At 41.7% G+C, this 27,105-nt stretch overlaps 2 protein-coding genes across 4 annotated transcripts in view; one reads left to right on the forward strand and one right to left on the reverse strand.

Annotated features, from left to right (window-relative positions):
* Positions 1-206: 206 nt before the first annotated feature.
* On the forward strand, positions 207-11,956 carry STOML3 (stomatin like 3). Its single transcript, XM_064408936.1, has 8 exons — positions 207-588; positions 2,031-2,982; positions 4,825-4,928; positions 5,545-5,617; positions 6,847-6,929; positions 8,656-8,859; positions 9,844-9,978; positions 10,392-11,956. Exons 2-8 carry the CDS (start codon positions 2,463-2,465, stop codon positions 10,590-10,592), a joined length of 1,320 nt encoding a protein of 439 aa, XP_064265006.1. The 5' UTR covers positions 207-588; positions 2,031-2,462; the 3' UTR covers positions 10,593-11,956.
* Positions 11,957-12,397: 441 nt separating this feature from the next.
* The window catches only part of LOC135294098 (complement C4-like), a 52,581-nt gene continuing 37,873 nt past the window's right edge, over positions 12,398-27,105 (reverse strand). For all 3 annotated transcript variants that reach the window (XM_064408931.1, XM_064408932.1, XM_064408933.1), the window contains exons 28-42: positions 26,978-27,073; positions 26,482-26,650; positions 25,359-25,525; positions 24,768-24,926; positions 24,121-24,180; positions 23,557-23,650; positions 22,663-22,831; positions 20,952-21,039; positions 20,279-20,353; positions 19,595-19,703; positions 18,543-18,632; positions 18,087-18,179; positions 17,317-17,400; positions 13,864-13,996; positions 12,398-12,725 (exon numbers count right to left, since the gene is read on the reverse strand). In XM_064408931.1, the coding sequence (XP_064265001.1) occupies positions 12,587-12,725; positions 13,864-13,996; positions 17,317-17,400; positions 18,087-18,179; positions 18,543-18,632; positions 19,595-19,703; positions 20,279-20,353; positions 20,952-21,039; positions 22,663-22,831; positions 23,557-23,650; positions 24,121-24,180; positions 24,768-24,926; positions 25,359-25,525; positions 26,482-26,650; positions 26,978-27,073 (1,725 nt within the window). In that variant the 3' untranslated portion in view covers positions 12,398-12,586. The remainder of the gene's footprint in view (positions 12,726-13,863; positions 13,997-17,316; positions 17,401-18,086; positions 18,180-18,542; positions 18,633-19,594; positions 19,704-20,278; positions 20,354-20,951; positions 21,040-22,662; positions 22,832-23,556; positions 23,651-24,120; positions 24,181-24,767; positions 24,927-25,358; positions 25,526-26,481; positions 26,651-26,977; positions 27,074-27,105) is intronic.

Consider the following 27,105-nt stretch of genomic DNA (forward strand, 5'->3'; position numbering starts at 1 on the left):
ACAGAGTAGTTTTCTGTCCTTTTCCTCTGCAAATGAGTGTTGGGAGTTTGCCTGGGCCTGAAAGGAAACTTGCCACGATATGAATGTTCTGACTTTCTTGCAAATTGCCTTCCTTTCTGCATTGCTAGAGGAGCAATACCTTTATTTCTGTCTCATATTTACTCTAGTGTCCAAAGGGGGACCTTCTGTCATCTCCAGATCTTCAGCTGTTGAAAGGTTGATAGCATTTTCATGAGGAGGAGCAGCAATATGGGGATGTTCCTACAAGCAAAAGGAGAGTACTGTTAATCTGCTCTGTCCTGTCCTGTCTCCTTAATTTTGACCTGGGAAAAGGGAATGCTGAGCCTGAAGCAAGTAGCCAGAACTTGGGGCCAGGAAAAGACTAAGCTGAGAAATCTATAGGGAGAGGCCAAAGCCCAGTGCATGGGAAAGAAAGTAGTATAGGCCTAAGAAGGTCAGAAAAAGGCAAATTTAAACCTACAACTTTGTTTGCGAATCTCATGGGGGGACTGCCTGACAACTCTTTTTTGCATTTTTGGCACTGTTTACAAATGGCTGTGGATTAAGTCTCTGCAACTGGATGATGAGGTAAGTGGTAGAAAGTAGACATTGTAGAGACATTGTAAAGGATTGGTGCAGAGGAATATTGGAGAATGGCGTGCCTGCCATCTCCAAGCACTTGATCATGCCTGACCTGAGCCCTTGTGCTGCTTTTGGAATAGAAGTTGAAGCCTTTGGCTACATCACAAATATAAAACTGCAGAAACAGCTGAACTGTGAGCAGCCTGAAGCACAGTCATCTTGATGTGGCTTCTAAGTCAGTAAGTTCTGCTGAAGCAGCTTTGAGCTCAGTCTTTGTGGCTGTGCCCTGTGTCACAGGAGTGCACCAGGCTGCTCAGTGAACTTGCAGCTTGTAAACTGCTTTGCCCCAGAGCTCTTGTGTTTTAATCTCTGAGTGGTCTGTGGTAATCTGGGACATGAGTTATCCACATGCCCCAGTATAGCCCCAAGGAGAAAGCATTAAGATTGCCCTGACTGTGATTTCAGAATTTTGAAAAGGGGAAAAAAAGTGCAGCTTATGTTAAAATGAAAACAAATATTGCGATGTTCCTGAACACAAACAAAATCCACCATCTGCTTTACTCACCTATATTTACAGTCACCTCAGGGGGCTGTCAATAAACAGAGAACAATTATATCTGTTCACTTTTAGTATGTGTTGCTCATTTATATGGTGGTATGAACAGCGGTTTAAATTGTGGCATTCAAATGGTTCAGAATTAAGCTATTTTCATTAACTTTAGTTTTGCTGTAAAATAAAAAAAAAAAAAGTTGGGATAGTTTTGCATAATATGTTTTTGCTTCTGAAATAATTAAACCACATTTTTCTTGTCACTGTTCACACATGCTACCCTGCTAGTAAGCATCTGTCCTGAAGATGTGTGATCATACAGCTCAGTGTTTAGAAGTCCAATAATGATGAAAATGCTACAAATGGCCCAAAATGAATATTGTCACATTTTTGGGAGCATATTGCAATAAGCATGTCAATCCTGATTTTTCAGGCTGTGCTTATGGCTTTCAGTGGAATTTAAAATGTCAGTTCAGGGGTGTAGTTTCTTTGTGAGACTGAAAAAGGTTTCTCTGGGGAGCAATCAGCTTTGAATGATCTGTCTGGGACCAGGGTGATTGCTGGCAGGGATGAAGACTTGGGTGAAATGAAGCTGGAGCCAGATCTTCATAAATATTCTAGATAACAGATGCCCACAAAAACCAGCCCTGTAATTATTGCAGCTACATATCAAACTCATAAATTACATATCAAATAAAAACCTCTCAAATTTTATTAAAATAACAAGCAACAGCCTTGTCCTTTGAGAGGGTTGCCCTCTGCTGCTACAGCCTTCAGAAATGGCTTAGTCTGAAATGCTGTGCTTAGTTTGATTGTCAAAATACTTTCTGAAAAATGCTCTTATTTGGGGGGCAATTTTAAGGCTTGGGAGCTGAAATGCTTCTGCTATGGTTTCTAGGTTATCCAGCTCAACAGGGGTCAGCCTGTACTGATGGACAGTGTGAAGAAGGGTGTGGTGAGCTATTCTACACAGTTTGGAGACCTCTGGAGTTTTGTTTATTATGCTGGTGTTTGAGATCTGAACAGCAGCTGAGCCCCAAAACAGCAGAGGAGCAGCATGCAATCTGCCTTCTGGCTTTATGGCATTATAGGCTGGAAAAGACCTCTTAAGATCCAGTCCAACCATTAACCCAGCACTGCCAAGTCTGCCACTAAACCACATCCTTAAGTGCCACATCTACATGTTCTTTAAATGCCACCAGGGAGGGGGACCCTACCATTTCTCTGGCTAGCCTGTTCCAGTGTTTGGCAACTGTTTTGGTGAAATAAGCTTTTCCTCATATTTAATATAAGCCTCCCCTGGCACCACTTGAGACCATTTATTCTTATAATGTTGCTTGTTTCTTTAGAAGAGACCAATCCTCACTTTGCTACAACATCTCTTGAGGCAGGTGTAGAGAGGGTTGAGATATCCCCTGAGCCTCATTTTCTTCATGCTGTACCTTGGCTGCTCCTCACAGGACTTACTTTTTCTTCCTTTTTTGTGGGTGTTTTGATCTCTGGTGACGGATTCATAGAAATTATTTCCAGCTTGTATTTTTTGGGCCTAAGATCAGCTGGGCCAAGTGCACCCCAGACAGAGGATGGCCAGAGAATACCATCCACTTACATCAGAGGCACAAGACTTGGTGTTTGGGAACATCCTCTCCTCACCAGGGTAACTAACTCCCAGAAGACTCTCATACAGGGGATTTCTCCTCTCATCCTGCCTCCCTCTTCAGCATCTTGCACGAGCCCTGCAGCTTCAAGGTTTGCTGTTGTCTCATCTGTGAGGGGATCAGAGCTTCCCTCTAAGGGGATGGATCCCCAGACAGAGAGACCCAAGAAAATGAACACACAGCATCTTATTGGTAAGCCTTGTTTTGCATGTGTGAGTGGGGTTTTCTCAATAATATTAAAAAGGAGCATTATTAACCAAACAAAAAAGGTACATTTGATCTACATTTGATGTACAGCAGACTGGAGATGAAAACTCTTCTCAGCTGCTTGAGTATCAATCTGCTGAGTGCTGGCATTTTTTCCTATCTATTCCCCTGTCTGTGAATTGTGTCATTCTCACCAGGCATCCTCACAGTGGGCTCAGGTGGATGATGATAGGTGATGCTACAACCCAAAATTGCTTTTGAGGAGGTTATTCATAACCATGTTTGTCACTGGAGAAAAAGATATTCAGATATTTTCTGTAAGCTGTTCATTTATGTGAAATTAAGAGAGAGTAAAAATGTTGAGTTCTGCTGAACAAAACATTCCTTCATGATTAATTTGCTCAGATTTCAGATTAAGAATTATGAATGATGCCTATTTTGTGACTTTCCTTGATCTCTTTTCATTGATTAAAAGACACTTGACAGCTGATACTTTATGTACCTGTTGTAGCCAGCCACACCACTAGTGTAATGTGAAGTACACTGTCTGGGTAACAGATGACAGTGAAAGTGTTAAAGATTTTCACACTAAATCCTAATAATCCTGGTTTTATACATGTGGCCTTAAGGTTTGCACAGTAATTTGCTTAGGGAAGGTCCTCAAATCAATTTTGCCACTGATGGCAAAGTGCCTGAGGATACCTCACAAACAACAAGTGATTTAAAATTGCTGTTTTGTGGGAAGGATGAGGAGGAAAGCTGGGCTCCTGGTGCACCAATTCTCTGCCCAGCTCTCCGGGAAACTTGAACCTGGGCCCTTCTGAATGCAAATGTGTTCACGTGTGTGTAATTCAGTCTGCATCAGGGTCCTCAGGAGCAGAATGGGCAGAGCTGGGAGCAGGGCTGGATGTCACAGCCGGGTGTGCAGGCACCCCTGCAGCAGGCACAGGGACCCAGGAGGGACAGGGCTTCAGCAGGGCTGTGCTGTGTGTCCTCCTTCCCCAGGCTTGCTGGGAATGTTCTGACACACTTGTCAGTCCTGCTCTGCTGGTCTGCCAGCTCCTGCCTTACAGATCAGGGAGCCTCCTGCTGTTTTAGGGTCCTGACCTGCCGGGGTTTTTTTCTTACAGAGTATAAATTGAATTGTTTCCTGTTTCTCATTTCTGTCTGCATGTGAGTTTTATTTGGTATCAGAAATTTCCAGTGCTGCCCTACACCTTTGAAATAACTTACCTTGCTACTGCCTTCCCTTCAGGCACTAAAATAATGAAATTAGTTTTAGTTTTGTTTTATTTTATTAGAAAGAAATTTTGAGATGAGATGAGCTGAATGCACTGAGACAGCTGCTTAAAGTACATGGGCATGCATTTTGACAAGCAGTAATTTTGAAGTTCTGCTGAACAGTCCAGTGGATGGACTGGTCCATTAATATCCCTAAAAATGTTCATCTAAAGAAAGCAGGACTTCCCTTCATTTACCTTGCTGCTTGTTTCACACAAACAAACCCTTTGCCACACCCAGCAGTTTCATACTCATGGTTACTCCACCCATTCATTTATTTCTCCTTCACAGCCCCCAGCTTTGGTAATATCTTTCATTTTCCTCATTTTTCCTGTTGCAAAATGTATTTTCTAAACATTTTTAAATTTTCTGTGTAGAAGGGCCATAAAGTTTGGTTAGGTGTTTTATGGCTTTCTTTGAGTGATGGGAGGGAGGAAGAGGGAGTGAGTTTCTGTGACTTTGTGATCCCATATAATTGCCCTGGGCCAGATGGGATGACTTCTCAAACTTTGCATTCATTGCTTCTCTTCCTTATATTTTTTATAGCTGACAGGCAGGAAGGAATTGGTATCTGTGGCTGGATCCTGGTTTCCCTTTCATTCCTCCTGGTGCTTATTACCTTTCCTATTTCCATCTGGGCATGTATCAAGGTAAGCTAGCAGGATTTGAGGCACATGAAGAATGCTCTATTATCATTGCTGTTGCTTTTTTACTGATTTAGTTAAGACAAGGCACCTCACATTCACACTTTGGGAATCATAAGGGTTTGTAGCAAAGATGTGCTCTGGAAATGAGATCCACACAGGTTCTTTCACAAATGTTATGTGTTGCCACAACTTACTCACTTAATTTCTTCCAGTCTCAACATTGACCATCAGTTAAATTTCCAGTTAAACATCAGTGGAATGCCAGGCCTTCAGTAGTCATGATGCACTAAGTGAAGTGGTTTAGATTATCTGAGGTTAGAGCCCCTTTGCCTACAACTTCTCTGAGTGTGCTGCTGATGTTGAGAGAGCTCTGGAGTGTCCTTTTTAGATCACTGTTAATTCTTTCCTATGTGATCTGTTTTGTTACCTGTTTCCATGAGCTGGGGCTGAGTTCTTCCAGCAAATCATGAGTCAAGTAGAAGATGTGAAGAAAGTGATTTTCAGCTTTGTTGCTTCCTATATTATTTGTACTTCACATTTAATATGGGTGCCAAAGATTAAAGACCAGGGAATGAAAATAAAATTAGTTGTAAGATCTAAATTTAAAATATTTTCCTAGGTTGTCAGAGAATATGAACGTGCTGTTGTATTTCGTCTGGGACGTATTCTGTCTAAGAAAGCAAAGGGACCAGGTGAATGCATGCAGTTTTCCTCTGTTAAAGTCCTCTGGGTTTGTTTATGTTGTTACAATGCACTAAGGCCACACAGAGACTTGCAGAAGTTCCATGAAATCCTCCTTCACTGCATAGAGGGGAATGAGAATGTCCCCTCTGCTGCAGGTCCTTTACCTGCAGACTGTTTACTTTTCTCAAGAGAAGATACAGCCAGCCTCCTGTCATAGCACAGGAGTTTGAGTACCTTGATACCAGGTGTGACTTTGCTGCTGAGCAATCTGGACAACAAGGATGAGTTCATGCTGCACACATTGTCAGGGGACTGCAGGGAGGTTTAAGTGCAGTGTTCAGGTCTGCCACGGTCTTTTTTGGGTGTCTGTGGCCTCTTTCCCTGCATGCCACTTCCAACACAGCTTGTAGCTGCCAGCTCCTCAGCTGGCCACTGCCCTGAAAATGGCAAATGTCTCAGGGCAGGGACACTCAGAAGCTACACCGAGGCTGCTACAGTGCCCTAGGACCAGCTTACATATCACAAACCAAACCCAGCTACATAAGGAGTTTGCATTGGTGCAGTTACCACCTCTGGGCAATGAAAAGGGCAAAGTGGAAGCTGAAATAACAAGCAAAAGTTCTTTTCAGGTACTGCCCTTCCTCTTGAATAGTAGTCATGTGGTCCAAAGAGCAGCTAGGCCTGGTACAGGGCTCCTCTGTGTGGCTCTGGGCACCAAAGCAAGATGCTGAGGTTACAATAGAAAATTGGAGGTTTTGTCCAGTCTCCCTCTCCAGTGAAGGAGAGTGGAGATTCCTTCATAGGATTTGTCATATCTTGGGACAATGTTTCTTATGTGGTGCAGGAATCACCTGGGTGATGTCTTTCCTGAAGACACATACTAAACCATACATGACTTGTGGTTTAAAAAGGGAAAATTAAAGGTATGGAAGGAATCCTTGCCAAAAGTCGCATGGCAGACTTCAGATAAGAGCTTCAAGCTGTGCATTTCCAGACCAGAGTCCTAGGTCATTAGGCTCTAATGAGTTCACATTACTTGCAGATATCTGCACTTCCCTCTGTTATTTGAAAATGCAAAACATCATTTTTGTCGTGTCTTGTAAGCAGAAAGGACAGCTGCAGTGATAAGGCAGGGTGTTAATTCGAATCCTGTGGGTATTTCCATCTATTTTCTCTAGGATACCTGGATCTGGACTTTAGTTTCAGAGGTGTTTAATCTAATAATTTTTATTTTCAGGAATGATCCTTGTACTTCCATGCACAGATACATTTATCAAGGTTGATCTCAGGACGGTTACCTGTAAGATTCCTCCACAAGAGGTAACTTCTCTAGCAGCCATCTAAGACAGGAACAAAAGATGCAGCAGATTCGTGGCACAATCAAAAGCAATGCAAATTTAAAAGTAATTTTGCCACACTGAGCTACCGTATGGAATTTAGCTACCACATAGAACTTAGCTTTTTTGCTGTATCTTCTGCATTTCAAGCTGCTTACAGCACAACTCATTACCCAAATAAATTATGTGTGCCTCGTCCCTGGGAGTGTTCAAGGCCAGGTTGGAGGGGGCTCTGAACAACCTGGTCTAGGGGAAGGTGGCTCTGCCCATGGGAGGCAGGTTGGAACTGAGTGATCTTTAAGATCCCTTCCAACCCAAACCATTCTATGATTCTCCTAATGAAAATCTGCAGATGCATCATTACAGGTCAAACTGATGTTCAGAACTGTGATTTCAAAATAAAGGAAAGGAGTTACAAGTGTGAATGTGAGACCGGGAGGACAAGAGAGGAGTGGGCTACAAAATTCCCAGTTGTAAATTAATGTCCTAATAAAATTGGATCTGACATGTAGCTCACCATTCAAAAGAGCCTTCTACGTGTGTCTGGAAAGGCAAATTACCCAGGGGTAACAAATCCCATTAAATTAAGAGGAATTAGCAGACAATCTTCCACAAAACTCAGGTCCAAGCGGGAATGGATGGAGGAAGCAAGATACATCCAAGTAGGATACATCTTCAGGCATTTTGTTGGCAAGTTTTGACTGAAAATTTTAATCTGAAGGCTAAGTTGTTGAGCAATCCTGTTCTGATCAAGTTTTGATTCTGTGTGGCCTCAGCCCCATGGCAGAAAAATTCTTCTCTTTATGGAGTTGACACTGCTGTCCCCTTCATTAAACAAAGAGCAGAGGGAGAAGAGGCAGCTCCAAGACCCTTTGGACCCCCAGAATTTCCTACTGTGTTCTTCAGGAGATGTTTTTTGGTCTATTATCTTTTTGTAATCAGAAAGAGCCTTTTCTCAGAGTACAGGTACAGGGGTGTGTGATGTGAAATGAAAAATGGCTCCCCCAAAATGTGAGGCTGGAAAGAAGATGGTTGCAGAACTTGTACTGTATAAGACTTAGCAGCTTTTGGCCAGGCTTCTGCAGCATTTGGCAGGGTTTTTGTGAAGCATTCACTTGCAGGCAAAAGATGCTGAGGAGGGAATTGATAGTGGAGCATCACCAGTTCTCCACTGAGGCCAGCTGCCTTCTGAGGCACAAGAAGCATGTCTGGCAAAAAATGACAACTCTTCCATGAATGCTTAAATATTTCTTTCAGTATCTTCTCACAATTTCTTACACTTTTTATTTTTTTGTTTTAATTGGTTGGTGTTTCTTACAAATACATTGTTTAGGGGAAGTAGCACAGATCTTCCAAGCTGCATGAAATGTATAAGCTCATTAATGGACCTTTCTACAAGAAAGGAAGAGGATAGCCATCATTTATTATTGTAAAAGAAATTAATTCAAATTATGTGATTCACTTACAATTGAAGCAGTTGTTTAGAGGGTATGTAAAGCATTTTCCCCCGGTTTAAACTTTGTTGTTGCTGGACAGCTGCCTTGAAATAATTTCTTGGGGGAATAGTAAAGAAATCAAAAGAAATTCTTAGTTTCTTTGAATTATCAATGCCTTTTACTCACTAAGGGTTAAAAAAAATATATTCCCCTTCCTAGGCAAAGGACGTGTTGTTGGATCTGTCTGTGACTGTGTGCATTTCTCAAATACAGATTCTCACGAGGGATGCTGTTCCTGCCCAGGTGGATGGGGTGGTGCACTACAGGATCCACAGCGCTGTCAGTGCTGTTGCCAATGTCACTGATGTCCACTCTGCAACCTTGCTTCTGGCACAGACAGCCCTGAGAAAGGCTCTGGGTACACAGAGCTTGGCTCAGCTGCTGGCAGGTCGTGAGGAGATTGCACACAGTATCCAGGTAAATCTGGCACTCAAAATTCATAAGCACAGAGGTGTCTTCTGGGGAGTTGCAAATTAGAAACAGTCTCTCTATTTCTTTAACAAGGATAAAAAAATCTTTCTTTATGTGGTTTTTTCAATTATACATCTCATTGCTTAGAGTCAGAAACAGTTATTCTAAAGGTATTTCCCCAAGCTCTTGTAGCAGAGTTATCTCTATCAAAAAGCAACTAAAATTCTGAAATTATCCAGTGATTTAAAAAAATCAGCTTAGCCCTTGCACAGAGGCAGCTGCAAACATGGAGAAAGAGATCTCCTGCTCGTGGGAAGCTCTGTCTTGAGCCCACCCTTCATTGAGGCAAGACTTGTATCTCCTGTCATTACAAATAAGAGCACAAAATTGAGTTGCTGTATACTTTAAAGTGCCATCTGGTTTCTTTTTTTGATTTGGCAGCCAGGGAGAGAGCAGAGGAAACATCCAATACCCAGTTTAGTAATTTCAGTCAGAGACAAGGCATAGTCAGACCAAAGAGAGACTCTATGCTCTGCAGCCAGGAGATTGGCCATGCAGAGACAGGGTCATGGTGGTGGTGTGGATTGCAGGAGTTCCCAGGAGCCAGAACCCAGATGAGTGTGCCAATGCTGCAGAGCTGTCTGGTGTCTCACCCATGGTGTACTTTTACTATCTTGTGCTGTTTAAGGAACTTTCTGTAGTGTTTCTTTATAAAAGGAAGAAAGTATAGTAACTGCCCACCTAAGGAAAGGATGGGGATCATAATTTAGGAGGCAGGAGAGAAGCCACACAGGAGACACTGGTGCTGACCAGCAAGTGTTTCCTGAGGCTGTGGTACCCACTGTGCTCACACCACGCTGGGTGCTGGTGTCCCTGGAGCACCCCTCCTGCTGTGCAGGTTTGCCCTGTCCTTCTGTCCAAGCAGGGTACACCACGTGGCTTTCCCTCTGCCAGCACTGTGCTCTTCCTGGCATGTTGTTTGTCCCCAAGGCTGCCCTCGACAGTGCCACGGAGCAGTGGGGAGTCAAAGTGGCCCGTGTGGAGATCAAAGACATCCGGATCCCCATGGCCATGCAGAGGGCAATGGCAGCTGAAGCAGAGGCTGCTCAAGAGAAAAAAGCTAAGGTGAGACCCATGACAAGTGACACCCACCTCCAGGCTTTCATTTCCTTGTCATAGAACCACAGAATTGTTTAGGATGAGCAAGACCTCTTAGATCACCAAATCCAGCCCTTAAACCCAGCACTGCCGAGTCCACCACTAAACCATGTCCCTAAGCACCACATCTACATACCCCTTAAATGAACACCAGGGTTAGTGACTCCACCACATCCCTGGGCATCCTCTTCCAACATTTGACAACCTAATTTTTTTCCTAATATCTATTGGGAACCTCCCCTGGGGCAACTTGAAGGCCATTTCCTCTTGTCCTGTGGTTCCAGGAATCCAAGCTAGTTGGTTTTCTCATCATTATAAACCTGGATTTTCACCACTCTGGGCAACCTTTCCATGCCATTTCCATTTCTGTTCCTTTGCAGGTTGTGGCAGCTGAAGGAGAAATGAATGCTTCCAAAGCTCTCCAGAAGGCCTCCATGGTGCTGGCTGAGTCTCCAGCAGGTCTGCCACTGCGTTACCTGCAAACATTAACAGCTGTGGCAGCACAGAATAATTCCACTATTGTCTTCCCTCTCCCTATGAATATGTTTGGGAGTTTGGGGCAGAAGCGTACAGGGGGATAGAGACTGTTCTATGCTAGCTCCTAGGCCAGAGATATTTAAAGGTTTTCCTAGGAAGCAAAGGGGTCCCAATTGGAAGAGTTAAAGTAAAAGCATGTTTGGGCTCTCTGGCACCAAAATAAGTTTAATAATCACAAACAGCTCCCACATTTAGACTGCATTTTCAAAGTTCAGACACTAAGCAGTTCCATCTTAGACCCACCTGTGAGTAAAATGGAAGAAAATATGTAAAATGTATGTTAGATCTAATACAAAATATTAATGATGCTTTCACCACTCTTTGCAGAGTCATGAGTGTTGCAATTATTTGGTGATTTGTCTGCTAGGCAAGAAGCTCCGAGCTGTTGATATACTCCACACAGCAGAAGGGTCAGACATTGGTTTTTAACTCAAGCCTTGTGGAGTGGAAAGAAAGGATTTGGCTCTTAGAGGTATTCATTCATAAATATTGGCAGAAATACTGGATAATGGGTATGTCAGTGGAACAGCCTATTCTTTATCTAATATTAATAGAAATTAGTACTTGTTTTACTGACCTCAGCTGTATTTTGCCATATCACTGACATTTACGTAAGCTGTGTAATAAAGTTAAGAGAATGAATGACCAGGCATTACAATCACATTTCATAAATGTGACAGCTGGGGAAAACCTCAATGTCCTCTGTCAATTAAAGTGTCTGTCTTACACTTTCAGTAGGCTTCTTATCTTCCTTTACATGAAGCATTAATTGAGGTTTTTCTGAAATTAGCCTTTCCTACCTTCCATCCATGCAGTGCTTGGCAGCTGAGGGGAAGATGTTGCTGATATCCAGGTTCAGCTGATACTAAATTTGAGTTTGCAGCCTTCAAAGATAGCTGTTCAGTTCTCAATTCAGGCACACAGCAATGAACTGTTTTCTGTGAATCTGAAATTTCTGGTGATGGAGCTGTTCTGGCAGGTGCTGCTGCAGTGTAATATCTTGGCCACATGAGCATCACTGTTGTCCTTTCTATAAGTAGAGTAATTTGACTCCAAATTAACCACCTCAGCATGGACCTACTAATTATCATATCACTGACACCGGCCTTTCTTATTTTTACTGCAGTGTAGCAGAAGCAATCCAGGTGGCAAATGTTTGTGCTCAGTAGCTCCTGGCACAGATAGTGGTACGAGCAGCTGAGGATGGTGACCTACCCAGTGCTTTTCTGCTTCAGCCATGACTGCCAAATAGCATTTTGCTGGCAAGCTAAAGAAGCAAAACCTGTGGTTGAAAGTCATCTCCTTATCAGTATTATCAAAATATTTTCTTAACCTAAGAAAAGAGCAGTTTTGAGTTAAACTCTAGAAAAAGAAAAGCTTGAAAGACATGTGGCTAGAGAGTGCAATTAAAAGCAATTCTGTGCTCTCACTGAGCTACCAGCCTACCTAGTGTGTAGAAGACTTCCAGTACTGAGGGCATGCTCAGTGTACCACTTCTAGTTCCAGCTGTAGAAGTGTATGGAAACCAGCCACAGGGTCAGCAGGACTCACAATTACAGCCAGAAACCAGCTGCTGTGTTAAAGCATGAGTTGGTATCTCTTCTCTTTCAGCAGCAGTGTAACACAGGTAAGCTCGTAAAAGCCCCGTTTTCTTTTTGACCCATGAAAATTATTTTTAAAAAGGCCAAGACATTTTTTTCTTGCCCAGGACTGTGGGAATTAATTACACGCTGCAGAATGTGTTTTTCTTTTTTACTCTGCAGAATAATTGCACTGTTGTAGAAGAGTTCAAGGAGACACAAACTCCTGCTCTCTCTTCCCCAGTGTCAGGTACAATAAAGACAGTAACTAGTAGAAGAGCTGCATTTTTATTGTATTACCCACACACACCCATGAGAGGATAGCCCAATCAGTGAAACAGCAATGGAAGCAGCCCTGCAATGTTTCAGGTACCACTGGGATGCACAGGCTTTGCGGGAAGAATTCTGGCAGAAGGTGAGCTGCAGTCCCAGGGAGATGTGGGGGTCAGAGCCATCGTTCAGATGTGGCACAGGCTGTCAGAGGTGCTCAGGAAGTCCTGCAGGCGAGCACAGCTCTGCCGGCGCAGACTGCTGCGGCACTCGCTGTCCTCTGGAATTTTCTCCACCCAGGCCTGTGCATCAAGTAAGTATTGCATCCTGAGTGAAAATGGGACAGGTAAAGAAGGTTAGTCATTATTCCTGACATGGAGAAATGGGAAAGCGCAATCCTTGAGCATCCCTTCACAGAGGCATCTCTGAAATAAAGAGTTATACTAGCCAAAAAACTTGCCTTCACCAGCAGGTTAACTGAGCTTTGAACAAAGTCCGGGATGTGTCAGTGCCAAGCTGGGACACACCTGGCTGTATTTGTGTTTTGAGTATGTCAGGTAAGCTTAGGCTAAGTTTCTGTTAGAGTTTCCAGAAAGACACAAAAGGTCCAAGTGCATACCAATGAGGGAAAGTTTAGTTCCAACAGAGTATACCAATGAGAAGCTGTGTAACTTCCAGTATTTCATGCCTGAACTGGAGAAGACATAGGAGATTAAACCTCTGCTGGGACACCCCAGTCTCTATCAGGCTTCTTTTGAAGCAGGCACTGACTGAGGCACTCACTTTTGTGTCATATGAGAACTGGACTTTTTAAGGTTTTAGCAAGTGGTGATCACAGCTTCATGGAGCTCTCCTCCCTAGAAGCTTTCAGAGGCATTACCTTTGTCCAGTTCTGTGCAGGGAGATGAAACATTTAGGATGTCTTCATCCCTGAATATTTGATAGTGTCATACTAAATTCCCACTCAGATAACTTCCCTTTTTTCATTTAAGTGTGACAGTGAGAAATGACAAGAATATGCTACTCGCATGCATGATGTAACAGCAACCTTGGGAGCTGCTCTTAGTCGTGGTCCCACATGTTTCTTCTGCAAACACAGGAGTGGTTTAAGGCATCTGCAGTAGATGGACTGGGTCTCTTTTCCCATTTTCCTTTTCTAGCTGTGAGTTTTTAACACAAGGGAACCAGGGCCAGATTTGATTCTGAGAAGTCTGGCAACCATAAGTCTGGGAACCACAGATCCTTGAGCCAATAGATTTGGGTGGCTCAGCTCTTCTCCAGAACTCTGCTTTTGCCTATGGAGCGGACCACTTTGAATTTTAGTAAATTCAGCAGAATCATTCCCTGAGGAATTTGGTGCTGCCTTTACTTTCTGGAGGTACTCTAACAGATTGAGTATCCTCTGGGTTTATGGTCCATGATAGCAGCTGCTGCTGCTGCTGCCCAGAGACCATTTTGCACTTACTTGTTGTTGCAGTCCACTGTTTGCCCATCTCTCCCCATGAGGAGGTAGCGTTTGCCAGGGATGATGTTTAACTTGCACATGGAGCGTGATAGGAACTGTCGGTGCTCTCCCACTTGGATGCTTTCATCTGCAGCTGTGGGACAAGAAGAGGAAACCCCATGAACTTTCCTAACAGAGAGAAGAACTGTAGGCCACAGGACACAACCCCCTGTGATCATTTGCCCCACTGCTAAGCCAAGGTAATATTTCACTTGGGAATTGGCACTCGACACGAATAAATGGCCCTGCTGTGGTAGGATACATTTCCCTTAGCGTGACCTGACAGAAAGCAAGCCACTTTTGCCTCAGCTTATTGTCTTGGTGTTTGCAGTAATTATTGAAGGAGATGTTTTCCTATAGACCTTAGGACCTTTCAGACCTTATGGAGTTTGCTTAAATCTGAGAGTCTGAAGGAAAAGCCAAGGAAAATAGAAAACAAGCTGTCTTCCATTTCAGAATGCTCATGTTCAGGGTGGTCTTACAATCTAGCAAACTAAATTCAAACATTTTGAGGCCCAGCAATGCAGCAGACAGTATTAAAATCTCTCTCTCCTTAGTACACCTGACCTGAACTTTGCCAATGCAGCCTTTATGCTCTTCCCTCTGAATCTGTTACAGAGGACAATCTCCTGGTGATCTCCATGTTAAAGTAACTTAGAAGATTCTGGTCTGGATTCTGGCCCAGAAGTTTATTAATTCAGAGTTTCACTGCCCACTACAGAACTGGGCACCCGAGGCAGATGAGGTGGCTGCTCAGATACTGCAATGACATGAGAGCTGAAAAGATGCTTATTCATCTGACCAGTCTCAGGTCATGAGGACACTGGTTTTTAACTAGAAAAACAGTTTTCAAAGTCCATTAAAAAAATAACAGCAATGTTCTAATTTCTTGCTCACTATCTAACTATAATTTGAAATTTCTTGTAAAAATTCAATATTAAACCAGTTTAAATTACATGTAAATTACACCATGGTCTTCTTATCATCTGCTCTAATACAGAGTATTATATTACAAGTATGGAAAGACTAGTCATCAAAATCCTAAAAGTAGAACAAAACTAAAGTAGAATATTCTAACATTAATTAGAATTCAGATAATTTGGCAGAGACTGCTAATCTGTGAAACCTAGCTTTAAGAGCCTTATCTACCACCTAGGTAAAATGTGCATCAGTTTAATATAAGTTAATTATACTTCTGCATTTTCAGAGAGAATATAAGTCCTGTAGGTTTTCTCATATAACCCAAGACCTTTTTACTGTTCCTATGCTACATAGTGTTTTCATTTTGTTCACAGAATGCAGAGATGGGTCAGAATTGCTTGAGAAAATGATGATGTTATGCCTCATTTAGCTTAAATTACCAAGGTGTTTCTCAGTTCATATGCTTCACAAATAGCCTAATACAATTCAGACAGTGGGGTCATAAGCATTTGAGTCATTACCTTAAGTGGTTATTATGCAATTTCCAATTTTAAATCTCCAATTAAAAAAAGGGTTGAAATTTAATGTTTCAAAGCATCCAAGTGGAATTTAAGGTAAACAATTACTTAGACATTTAGAATCTATAATGGGAAATAATGTTTAAAAAGGGGAGCGGGAGGGGGAAGAAGATGAAAAAGAAAGATTCAGTGCTACTTTGTATGAGCTATACTGTTCCCCTAAAAGACTTCTGGAGGGCTCATAGGACAGCACAAATATTAGCCGTCTGAAACATATATGCTAATTCTATCAATAACCAAAGTAATCTGAGAGGAACACATCTGCAATATTCTCTTTTACTGACACAAATAGGCATTTCCATCTGTCTTCTAAACCAACCCTTTACTTCAAAGGTTGTTAAGGAAACAATGATGGGGTCCAGAGAATGAGATTTTACCCTACTAATTCTCATCTAAACTTGGTGATGTCAACAGAGGCCAAATTCACTCAAAAGAGCTGCAGAGAATACAAGAGATAATAACACCAGTTCAGTCACAGGCTGATTTGGGTGCAACACCTAGCTTTACTTCATCCTCATATGTCTTTGTGCCTCCTGATAGCCTTTCCCAAGCCTGCTGAAAACTTCCTGATTCTCAGAAGCTGCCTCTGCACAAACCAAAATTAATTGTCAAGTATGTGGGAATAGAAGGCATCCTTTCCCTTCAACTTCACATTCAAAGGATATTTCTCTCAGCTACCAAAACCCAAAACCTTTCCAGTGCTTTCCTCCAAGTTGTGAGTACAAGTGCATTTGGACCCAGAGCCCTAAAGCCTTTAAATCCTGTAGGTATTCTCAAGTGATTAATAAAACTTTCCATTGGGATACCATAATCTCCTGCAGTCAGTACTTTGACCACTAGGTACATTATCATTTCCCTCTGTATGGAAAGCCCTGGCTATGTCAGATGCTCTCTCTGGACTCAGGAAGCATGGACCTTATTTTACTGAACACTGGGCACAGATCACAAGTTGTGTGCCACAAAGTACTGTGTGACATTGCCAGGCCCCTGGGCAAAGATTGATGGAGTGAGTTAATTATTCTGTTCCAGAGAGGGAAGATTTCAAAACCTTTGAAGTTCCTTTTTAAAGGCAGTCTCTGGCTGCCAAACTCAGAACTGGTGACCACATGATACCACAGCAGCTGAAGTCTGGTGTGTCACCTGACAGCTTCCCCAGAAATTACTCTGAAGAGTATCAGTGCTCTCTGATGCTGCTGATTAAGTTCACATGGGGGCAGCTGGGATGGCAGGCTTGCAAAAGGACATTGTCTAAGAGCTGTGCAAACCTTTACACTGCACCTAACAACAAAGAAGCTTTTCTATTTTTTTAGCACAGTTATTAAATTGAAGTTCCAGAAGTTTTCCTGTCTTTATTGACCTCAGGCAAGTCACTGTGGACAACTCAGCCTGTTCCACAAGGGCTGCAATTGCTCAATAATTAGTTAAGTAATAAGCACTTCAAATCTTCATTTAGTATCAGAAGAGAGAGGTCAGTGTCTATGTCCACACAAGAAAAAATAATAGTTTTAGTCTATAAAATAAAATAGTTGATACAGAAGACATAGTACCCACACTGTGCATATGTTTGGAGAGGTTTACCTTAGACTGGCCCTAGTTGTAACCATGGACTCAATGAGTCTGAAATGTCTGAATGTCTCTTCTGGTTTATTTTCATCTGAAATGTTTGCAGCTCGTGTGCTCTGGGATTGCAAAATATGAACAAAAAAAAATACCCATGGCTTAACTGCACAGTGAGGCAGCTGCACCAAACAAGCCTTGCAATAAATAAGCCTTCTTGAAAGCTTACTGTAGAAATGTATGTGACCCCACTTTTCCATGGCAGAAGAAGGCATCTGCATGGCACATGCTGGCTAACATTTACTCGACCTAGTTTTTCTACAAGTGAGTGAAAGGAGTAAAATATCTTTATACTTACATGCTTTAAGGATCTTGTGGATTTTGGCCTCATAGTAATCAAAAACATTCTTCTTTGAACTGTTGAGGATCTCCACCTCATATGCTGCAACAGACAACAACACTGTGATGCCAAAGACTAAATAATAGCATGCTTGTGCTTCTACAAAGTGTCTGAACAGAGGTCAGTGTACCATCTACTCACAAATCATGGAATTATTAATCAGGAGACTCTAGATTTGTATTCCTTTCTTTGTATGTTGTCAAGGAACCTCCTCTGTGGTCAGGTTTTCATGTCCTTCTGTTAGCATCTAACTTATCAATGGTGCACAACCAGTTTTCTTTCAGTAGTTCATTCAACTTTGTATCCAAAGAAGAGGCCAGAAAGGTGAATTAACAAAGGGAAAAATATTCATCTAGTTCTGCAGAAGGAGCTGCTGAACTATGGCATGCCATGGAAACCTTATTGTTTATTTACATCCTGTAACATGAGGGATGTAGTGGACTGTGGTACTGCTACACATGGGTTTTTTCCTAAACACAATAACATAATGTAACAATGTCCACCCCTCCTGTCCCCAGCATCCTGCTGCATCTTTCTGAGGCCTTTGCTTCCCACTTCTCTGCCCTGATGACTACAACTGCACACGCCTTTGTTTATTTCTCCTCAGCCTCTTGGCCACATACATAAACCCTACTCAATTCACAAGAAGTCTTGGCACATAAAACTACAAGTTTATACTTATTAAAATGAATGATGCTGAAATCAACAGCTGTCTTTTCATGCCTTACCATAATCTGCAGTAGGTTGGTAGCAGACAAAACTAACACGTGCGGTTTGTGCTAATGATTTACTGAAAGTTGATTTTTGTCTTGGGCAGGGACCTGGAGAGAAGAAAATAAGTGATAATATGGATGTGTAAACTACATCTGTCTGCATATTCATGCCCCTATAGGCATGGATATATAGACAGATGTAGTTTACACATCCATATTCACACAACAACATAATAGAGAATAAAATGGCAGAACAACTTCCTTAGTGGTGTGATAGTAGGTTTTTACGTACACACACACGTGTATAAAAAAAATAGTCAGTTTGATACTGAACATCCTAGAGGATGAATGTGGCCTGTATTACACATTAGGATAATTCTAATGGTCCTTTCTGGGCTTAACAATTGCCATGTAAATTGTTCCTAGAAGTAAGTACCTTCTTTCAGAGCAGCTCATGCAGTCATTCCTTACCTTCTGCGCACTGGCAGACGTTGGCGTGGCACAGTTTTGAGAGCATGGCACTGTGCTTGGGAGCGCTGTAGAACACACTGCAGCTCCTGTCTGTGGACAGGGAACAAAGCATCTCATATGGGAGAGCTCAGGTGGAAAAGCCTGTGCAGTACAGCACAAACTATGTTTGCAGCCCAGCTTTTCCCTGGTCCAGAGAAAGCAGAGCACTGAGGGATCAGATGCACATCAGCAGTTCCCAAAGACCTACAGCTTAGGCACCCGGAGTACAGTGTTGCCTTTCAGCTGGGCAACAGCTTGAGGTTATTTTTGTTCAGTTTGGATAATTTTTGTTTGGGCATTTTGTTGTTGAGGTTTTTATTTGTTTGTATTTGTTTTTTTAAGTTGTGTTCTTCCCTCCCTGCATCCCCCCGCCCCACGTTTTTTTGGTCCCTCTGGAAACCATCCTTCTTAAAAGCCTCTTTAGGCCATAGAACAACAGTGAACACTGCACTGTTTCAGAAGAAGATAGGATCAGCCAATAGTTAGTTAGTGGTTTAAACTCAATGTAAACTGTCCTGGATCCCTCTGTTAAGGCAAAGTAGCGACTTGACCTAATTTTCAAATATTGTTTGCATGACTTTGGCACATGGGGATGATTTGCATTTAACCTTTCTTTGAATGAGGAACAAGACTGCTTTCCCTGGCAAGCACACTACAAAAGTCAAACATCCAAGACTGCCTTAGATCTATAAAGACAGAGCCTGTCAAAACAAAATGTGAGTAAAATATGCTTAAAAGCACCATGAGGATCAGGAACTCAGCAAATCTGATTTAAAAATCCATGAGTGTAAAAGTTAATATTTTCAGTCCATTTGCAGTACTAGACCATTCCTGAGAAGATCTCTGCTTAGATAATCTAAAGTAACTGGAAGACAGTTATGCAAAGCTGGTTTTTTTATCACTCAACAAAATCACATGGTTTCACACACTACATCAAAATCAACTTTCTATAGATTGGAGGGGTTTTTTGGGAGTCTCTCAAGCAGTTATGTGTCATTTATCTGTGCCCTTACCAGGGTTGTAAAAATCATAAAGGATGGCATTTGCTGGCTGAACCAAGCCCATGGGATTGATCTGCTTTGCCCCAAATGATATACAGTCTGGGTCTGGTCCACGTGGGAGCTGAAGGAAAAAGGAAGAACAGTTTTCATGAGAAAACTCTCTCTCCTCAGTCAATTCCTCAATGTTTGTGCCTGTACTGGTTGTTGAATACTTGTTGATGGCATAGAGGAGTTAATGCTGATATCTGCTTTGGCTGCAGAGGTGAAACAATTCAAGTGAGCGTAGGGTGGAGCCATTATCCAAAATATTGGGAAATATACACAGAGGCTAGGGGTTCTGATGTTTACATTTGCTAATCACTATTTGGATCTTGGTTTTCAGATGCAAGATGTCCATGTGGAATTTACAGGACCACCAATTAACACTTTAGTTATCATGTATGAAAAGAATCCCTTTTGCCTAGAGGATTTCTCTTTTTTCTTGGATCAAAGGCCAAATCTTGTATATGAACTACATCTCCTTGGACATAGAATGGAGGAAGATGTGTGTTTCCCTTCTTCCCACTGAGCTGTTCAATAATAAATAACAAAAATTACAGAAAGGTAACGGAGAGTGAAAAATGCAGTGATTAGATTTTTAAGAAGCCTATATGCTATCTGAAATGGCAGGGATTAGAAAATCATTGGGTTGCTTACCTCACCAAAGTAGAGCAAAACCTTTCCTTCCTTGTACTCAAAGTGCTGAATGTACCTGTCTGAAGCTGTCACCAACTGCAGGAAAACAAAGAAACAAACAAATCAGAACAAACCCCTACCAGAACAAAAATATTTTTGCTGCCACCTTCCATATTCTAGTTTGTTTTTTTCAGCCCTCTTTCTTCCTCCCTAAAGGGGACAGTCCCTGAAAGCACAAAACAGAGCAAACTTCCCTCAACCAGTGCGGCTTCAGAACCCCAGACTCTGTAGCCACATTTTCAGAGCACTGTGCTCCATCTCCTTGTTACTGTGCCCTGCCACCAAGCACCACTGAAAGACTACCTGCTTTCTGCTCTGCAAGCACAGGATGCACTGTCCTGATGTGTCACAGGACAGCAGTACATGGTAAGGAGGGGCCGTGCTGAGCCTTGCCCTAATTTCTTTTACAAGGCACTAAGAAATCCAAACTCTGTTCACCACAAGCTTTACATTTCTTGTATATATTCAGCAAATATTTTTATTAGAATGAGAATAATGAAAATCTATCTATCTATCTACCTACCTACCTGCCATCTGTTTTCCCATGTCTCTTCTGTAGAATTTTGGAAAGATTTTGAAAGAAAAATTTTCTAAAGGCTCTATAAAAGGTTGCAAAGAAAAGTGTGTTGCTAACCTGTTCGAGCTCCTTTGTGTCAGGCTCCAACCCACTCAGCAGAGTGAGATCAACCAAGGACATCTTTGGTGCTTTGGGACCTGTGGACCTTTTTAAGGGACATGGTCAGCAGTGAACAGCTGCACTGAACAGCCAGGTTGCTTTGAAGGGTCTGGCTTTGCACACTTGCTAAAGGTGCAGCAAAACTTTCCACGCCATTTAACTTTCCTAAATGGATTTTAATTTGAAAATTAGCTGCCTAGTTCATTAAGAGTCACGAGGTAAAATGAGTCATCTAAACTAGTCAAATGGTCATCCAAAACCCAGGCACCTGGCCTGAGATTTTCATATAGGCTTTCGTTGGGGCTGATAGGCAGAAAAAAATCACCTGTAAATGACATTTCATACCACTTTAAAAACATTGTTGAAGCCAGGGAGGTTAGCAGCACTGACAAAGTATCTGTTCTCTGTTACTTACAAAGTGGAGATAGGAAATTAATTTATCCAAATGTTTCACAGACTAAGTCAAATTTACTTCACCTTTTCTGTCCGAGGCAAAAATCCTCATTGCTGTAATTATCCACTAAATAGCTGTATTGGATTTCCAATCTTTCAGCTTTCACCATCTCAAAAATCAGGAAGAGGTGTTATTGCTGGAAAATGAAGTGGTTCTGCACTCACACAGGGTGCATTGGCATGACATACTTTACATACACTTTGTGGTACTTCAGAACTTTTTATTTTGGCACTCTCCCTTTCCTGTAAAGGATGCACCACAGTGTAGGGAAGAAGAACAGTGATGTAAATAATGCTTTCAGTTTTTCTCCCATGTCTTAACCACAAGGAATTTCATATTATTGTCTAAGCCTCAGCCTAACACTCAGCAGAATAGTGGATCTGGTAGGTAATAAATGTTACATAGCAATTAATAGGGAACATGATGCTTTGGCCAGTACACAATTCACTGAATATGTATTTAATGAGGGAGAGTGAAAATTGGGAATTAGGGTAACTTTAGTCCTCCCCTACTATTGTTCATGCCACTTTTTAAAAGAGGAGGTAAAAAAAAGAGGAGGTAGTCTTCAAGGCTTTGACAAAAGTTGGTGGAAAACCAAAATTCTACTGGGGAGAAAAACAGTCTTCTTCAATCCTGCTCCTCTCTAGAATAGATAGGAGAGACACAAATTTGTGCTTCTGAGACCAATGCCAAACAGTAAATAGGAAAAAAGACAGGTGTTTCAGTGTTATGCTGCATAGGAGGGTTTCCTTTTTCCTACCTCTGCCTTTGTCAACTTCCTGTCAAAACAGAATATCCCATCTGTATCCTCTTCTCTCCTAGATAGTATTAGCCATCCTTTCTTTGTCATGAGGCCAAAGTGTGACCACAAAGGAAGTAACAGCATCTCTCCAGAAAGTGATGAAACGCTGTAAACAAGCTACTATTGCATTCCAGCTGTATTTACCTTTTTTAATAAAATATTTATTTCAACTTAGAGTCTCGCCAGAATTTGATGGGGAAGAAGTTGCAGTGGACATTTGAAGTCCATGTAAACCATGTAAATAAATCTCATACATTGTTTGGAAACCTTTTCTTCTGCCATGGGAAAGAGGACATACTTACAGCGTATGCAGACTCACAGGAGATGACTAGGTTGGATGCTGAGCTTGTAGATATGAAGAGGGTGACAAAGGAGAATTACAAGTAAATGAGGACCTGATCTTGCAGACCTACCTGACACAGACTTTGTATTGCAAGGATTCTGTTTTGCTGAGAGTGGTCAGATCCCTTTTTCTTCTGCTGCGGATATCAAACCAATCCATTCTAGACAGTGTCTCAAAAGTGCTGTTTCCTCCTGTAGTCAAGTCCTCATAATCATCATCTTCATCAGAGTATTCAGCTTCTGGTGGTGAGAGACGTGGTCAGCCATGAAGAAGTTTGCCTGCAGTTTGGCTCTTTTTGGTATAATCATAAATTCCAGTAGGCAGTCATGCCATCACTGTGAGTTTTATAACAGTTCACTGTACACTGTCTCAGTGTTTTCAATTAATTCAGAGTTAGAATTCTATAACTAGGGGATAACTATGCTAAGAATAACTAACAAACCTAGTTAGAATGGAGTTTAGGCTATGCATAAATATTTAAAGGACAATCCCTCCCTCCAAAAGTTAACAATTCAAACAGAAAAAACAATGCAGACACAGAGATGATGATGACTACACACTTCAGGAGATGCAAAACACATTCTTGCTCATATGAAAGACCTATGACAGATCTGCCTCAAAGAATTTTAAGCCCACATGGTAGGTCCCTCCTTAGCCAGGGAACTGTGCAGGGCTTTCCCCTCTGTGAAGGGAGTTCACCTCTCCTTTCTCAAGAAGAGTTTCTAATGGTATCTGTGTAACTGCTAAGTACCTGCTGCACCTGCAGTCACTCATAGTTGTCATACCATCTAAGAATAAGCATAATAAGCTAAATGAAACAATGACTGGGTAGAGTTCAGGGACTTCTCTTTTTCCTTGTTTCATTCATTTGTTCCCACTTTCCAAGGCTGCAAAGCTATGACGTAGCATTAGCGGCTGGCTAAATGTGTCCCCTTTGAGACCCAGCCCCTGCCCTTTCACTCACCAGAGTACTTCAGGATCCCTTCCAATTCCACTGTCAAAATCAAATCACTGCAGGTGCTGTTCTTCAGCTCAGGTGACCAGTACATTTTTAATATCTAAGATGAACACAGAAACAGCAAGCCACTAAAAATATAATTTGAATGACAAGGAATTTATCCATTCAGGACTCCAACACATGATGAGGGGCATGGGAGTGAGGAAAGAAAGACCAGACCCTCAGTGGCACAGACTGGTTACAGAGGAGTGTCACAGATATAAGCAGGTCCCATGTGCAACTCACAAATGGTGAACTTGTGGGACTACTTTGAGATAACTCTCCATTCACAAACACAAAGAGGTCTTTCAAACTCCAGCCATCTCCATCACCCTTGACATTTTATGGATTTAATAAAGTTAAAGATAGGAAAAAATGACAGTCCATAAGGGCAGGCTTTAGGACCCAAATTTTAGAATTTTGGAGGCAGGAACACAAAGTTTGAGGACATGTCAAGTAAGTTTTCACTTTGGTTTCAAAAAGAGATTGAAGAAATCCAGCCAGACTCTGGATTTTGAATTTACAGCTTACACTCATTGTCCCATTTCCTTTGCCATTCACAGATACTTCAAGTTTTCTCCCAAGTTCAAACTGCAAACCAAGGGAAAAGAAAAGATATTTAGTTTGTGCTCAGGATTTGGTCTATTGTTTTCCTGACAATCTTGACAATCTTCTATGCCTTTACCCCCCAAACCTGGGTAGAGAAATCTATGGAAGGAATGATGAGACCTCATGTCTCAAGATTTTAAATGCACTGAGCTAATGAATCTTACTCTGCTGTTTTAGGGGCCAGTAGATGCATTTTACCAACTACAGTCCCTCCTTTGTACCCTGGATTTGACATTTTCACAGTTCCAGGCACAGTGAAGATCAGATTATTCCCCTTCCTCCTCATTTCTTAGAAGGACTTAGGTTCCTGGCTGCTCTTCAATTTTGGGAGAGATTCATGCCACCAAAGTCTTTAGAGGCAGGAAAGCACCTCTAAAGTGTGCTCCTAAGCACCTGATGGGTTTGGGGTTTTTTAACTTTAAAAAGATTCTGTTGTCACAGATAAAATTATTTAAAGGTATAATAAATCAGCTACATCAGGGTTGCTTAACATGACAAAACCTAGGCCAGAGGATTTGATTGCTCCTTCTTGAGGAAAAAAAACTTTGAAACAACCAGTGGTTCTATACCTCTAGCTGCTTCTGAAATTCTTCATGGGCATCAGTCAGAACAATGCTGTAGTAATTTTGCCTTCCAGGTGTTCCCAGTCTGACAGTCAGGTCTGTGGAAGCAGTGTCCAGTGTCTGTATGCTGTATGCTGACAGAGCTTCTAAGGCCACCACTGTGTCCTAGGTGAGAAAGAAAAGCAAAAAACTAGCAGTTATGCCAGGTTATTTCAACAACATGTGAGATGGCATTAGCAGTCACCTTGAATTCAGTTTTATGCTTTTTGCTGCTTTGAAATTCTCCTGCATTTGTGTGTTCCTACTTGCACAGACTATTCATTTAATTTCCCAGCTTCTTCTTACAGCATTAAATTGTAAACACATTGGAGTCCTGACCTTAGACTATCCTACTTCTTCATGAGAATAATGAATTTACTTTGCTGGCTTTTAACTATTTTATTTTGGTCCATTGCTAATTAAAAATCCGAAATCTTTACTGCTTCATATACCAAAGAAGTTGAAAATTCACTGTTCAAATCTAAATGAAAAAGTTTTTAGGGGGCTTTTACTTCCTTCCCTCCCCTTAAGACTCCCCCTGATCTGGTGGTCAGGCACCTGTGTAGAGCAGAAGCCTCCACCGTAGTTCCTTCTTTCTGTCAGCCACGTGGCAATAGGCCTTGCATATTCCATGTCGTCCAGGAGCAAGGTTTGAAGCAGGGCATAGGCAGTGGTTTCCACTGAGACTGCGTTGTTGCCGTTTCCCCAGTAACGATGTTGCTTTGCTGCAAGAATAACTCAGTCCTGAATTACCTTGGCAGAGACTTTTGCCAAAAATCACTATTGCTCTACACAGTGGATACTTCATGCCATGGGACTGTGGAACCACAAGACACAGAGGCTGTTGTGCGAGCAACAAATCAGCCAGGAAGAACAGATAATGGAAAAGAAAACCCAGAATTTTCAATTTTGATATCTCCAACCAATGGGTCTAATGATCCCATTGTACAGTGATGTCCATCTGATGGAGTGGTAGCATTGTGTCTGGTGGTCCCTCAGACATAATAGTATTAATTACAGACACAAATCCAGCTTTGATTAAGGAGAAGCCTATTCCCTATGCTTAAACTGGGGCTGTTGGACCATACTGTATTTACCAAATGCATTGGAAGGGATAACCAGGATGGTGGTGCAGCCACACAGCTGACTAACTCAGCAGTCACCACTGCCACACCATTGAGGACATCTGTGGGGAGCTGGGACAAGGCATTCAGAACTGGTGGGGGGCTTTGAAAGCAGGTGGGCTGGAAGAGACCCTTCCCTCTTGACCACAAATCCAGTCTGGACTACTCCTGTATGTTGCTGTTTTATCATATGAAGTTTCTTCTTTCTCATTTGGCTTGGACTTCTTTTTCTTCCCAAGGGTAGAAGAAAACATAAATGAATATTTACTGTAGTTTTGTTCCAGTTTCAAAATCAGAGAAGGTTATAATCCAGGCTTCACTAGCTGCCATTTTATAGTTATATTAGTTATGAAAAATTACATATTAAAATGTCAAATATTGAAATATTTAATTATGCAATATAAATAATTAAATATATTACACATGCACATACACAGTTGTATAAAAGTAATTCTTCTTCATTGAATTCAATTAGGTTTGTTCATGTAAGCGTGCTCAGAGTGTTTCCATTAGGAAAAGTACTTTCTAAAGGGATTTTTAAGAATGGTTACCAGTACCTCCATCAAAAGAAGAACAGTCCCTTAATTTTCCTTTCACAAACTGAGCTTCTTCGCTATCAGACCGTACTAGTGTCAGAGCATAAGCAGTGATGACAATAGAATAGCAATCAGTATTTCTTGAAAATTGACTCTTCATGTAAGCCACCGCTCCTGTAATCACTTGCGCCTGTGGAAATAGAATAGATCTGTTTGTAAAGATCACTGAGACTTGCTAACTGTTACTTCTGGCACTAGGAAACTAGTACTTGGAAATTAGAATACTTTCTTGTAGTAATTTTTAAGACAATTATAATAATATTTGCTTTGCAATTAAAGCCATTGATGATGGCGCGTGTAGCTCAAAACACCTGGTTGTATATTAGACCCTGACATCCTTTCCTATCCACCACAGATGTAAGCAGATTTTAAACCCCATTTGCAGTTCTCCAAGAGATGGTAATGTGGATAAGCCATTGTGCAATAGACTGCAGACTTAAAGAGCCAGGCTTCCTACCACATCAGGTGATGGGAAGACACGCAAGGTGTGTTGCAGTGCTATGGTTACAAAGGCTGTCATAGCCAAATCATCTTCTGCCGTCTCAATGCCACCCTGAAAGATGAAATACGAAAAGTTAAATAAGC

Source organism: Passer domesticus, chromosome 2, assembly GCF_036417665.1.
Source record: "Passer domesticus isolate bPasDom1 chromosome 2, bPasDom1.hap1, whole genome shotgun sequence".
In the NCBI taxonomy this organism is placed as follows: Eukaryota; Metazoa; Chordata; class Aves; order Passeriformes; family Passeridae; genus Passer; species Passer domesticus.

Excerpts from the sequence above, each read along its gene's own strand:
- STOML3 (XM_064408936.1), top strand. The coding sequence starts at position 2,463 with ATGTTGCTTGTTTCTTTAGAAGAGACCAATCCTCACTTTGCTACAACA. Across the intron at positions 6,930-8,655 it reads GTAAGATTCCTCCACAAGAG|ATTCTCACGAGGGATGCTGT; the intron begins GTAACTTCTCTA and ends TCTCAAATACAG. Across the intron at positions 8,860-9,843 it reads AGATTGCACACAGTATCCAG|GCTGCCCTCGACAGTGCCAC; the intron begins GTAAATCTGGCA and ends TTTGTCCCCAAG.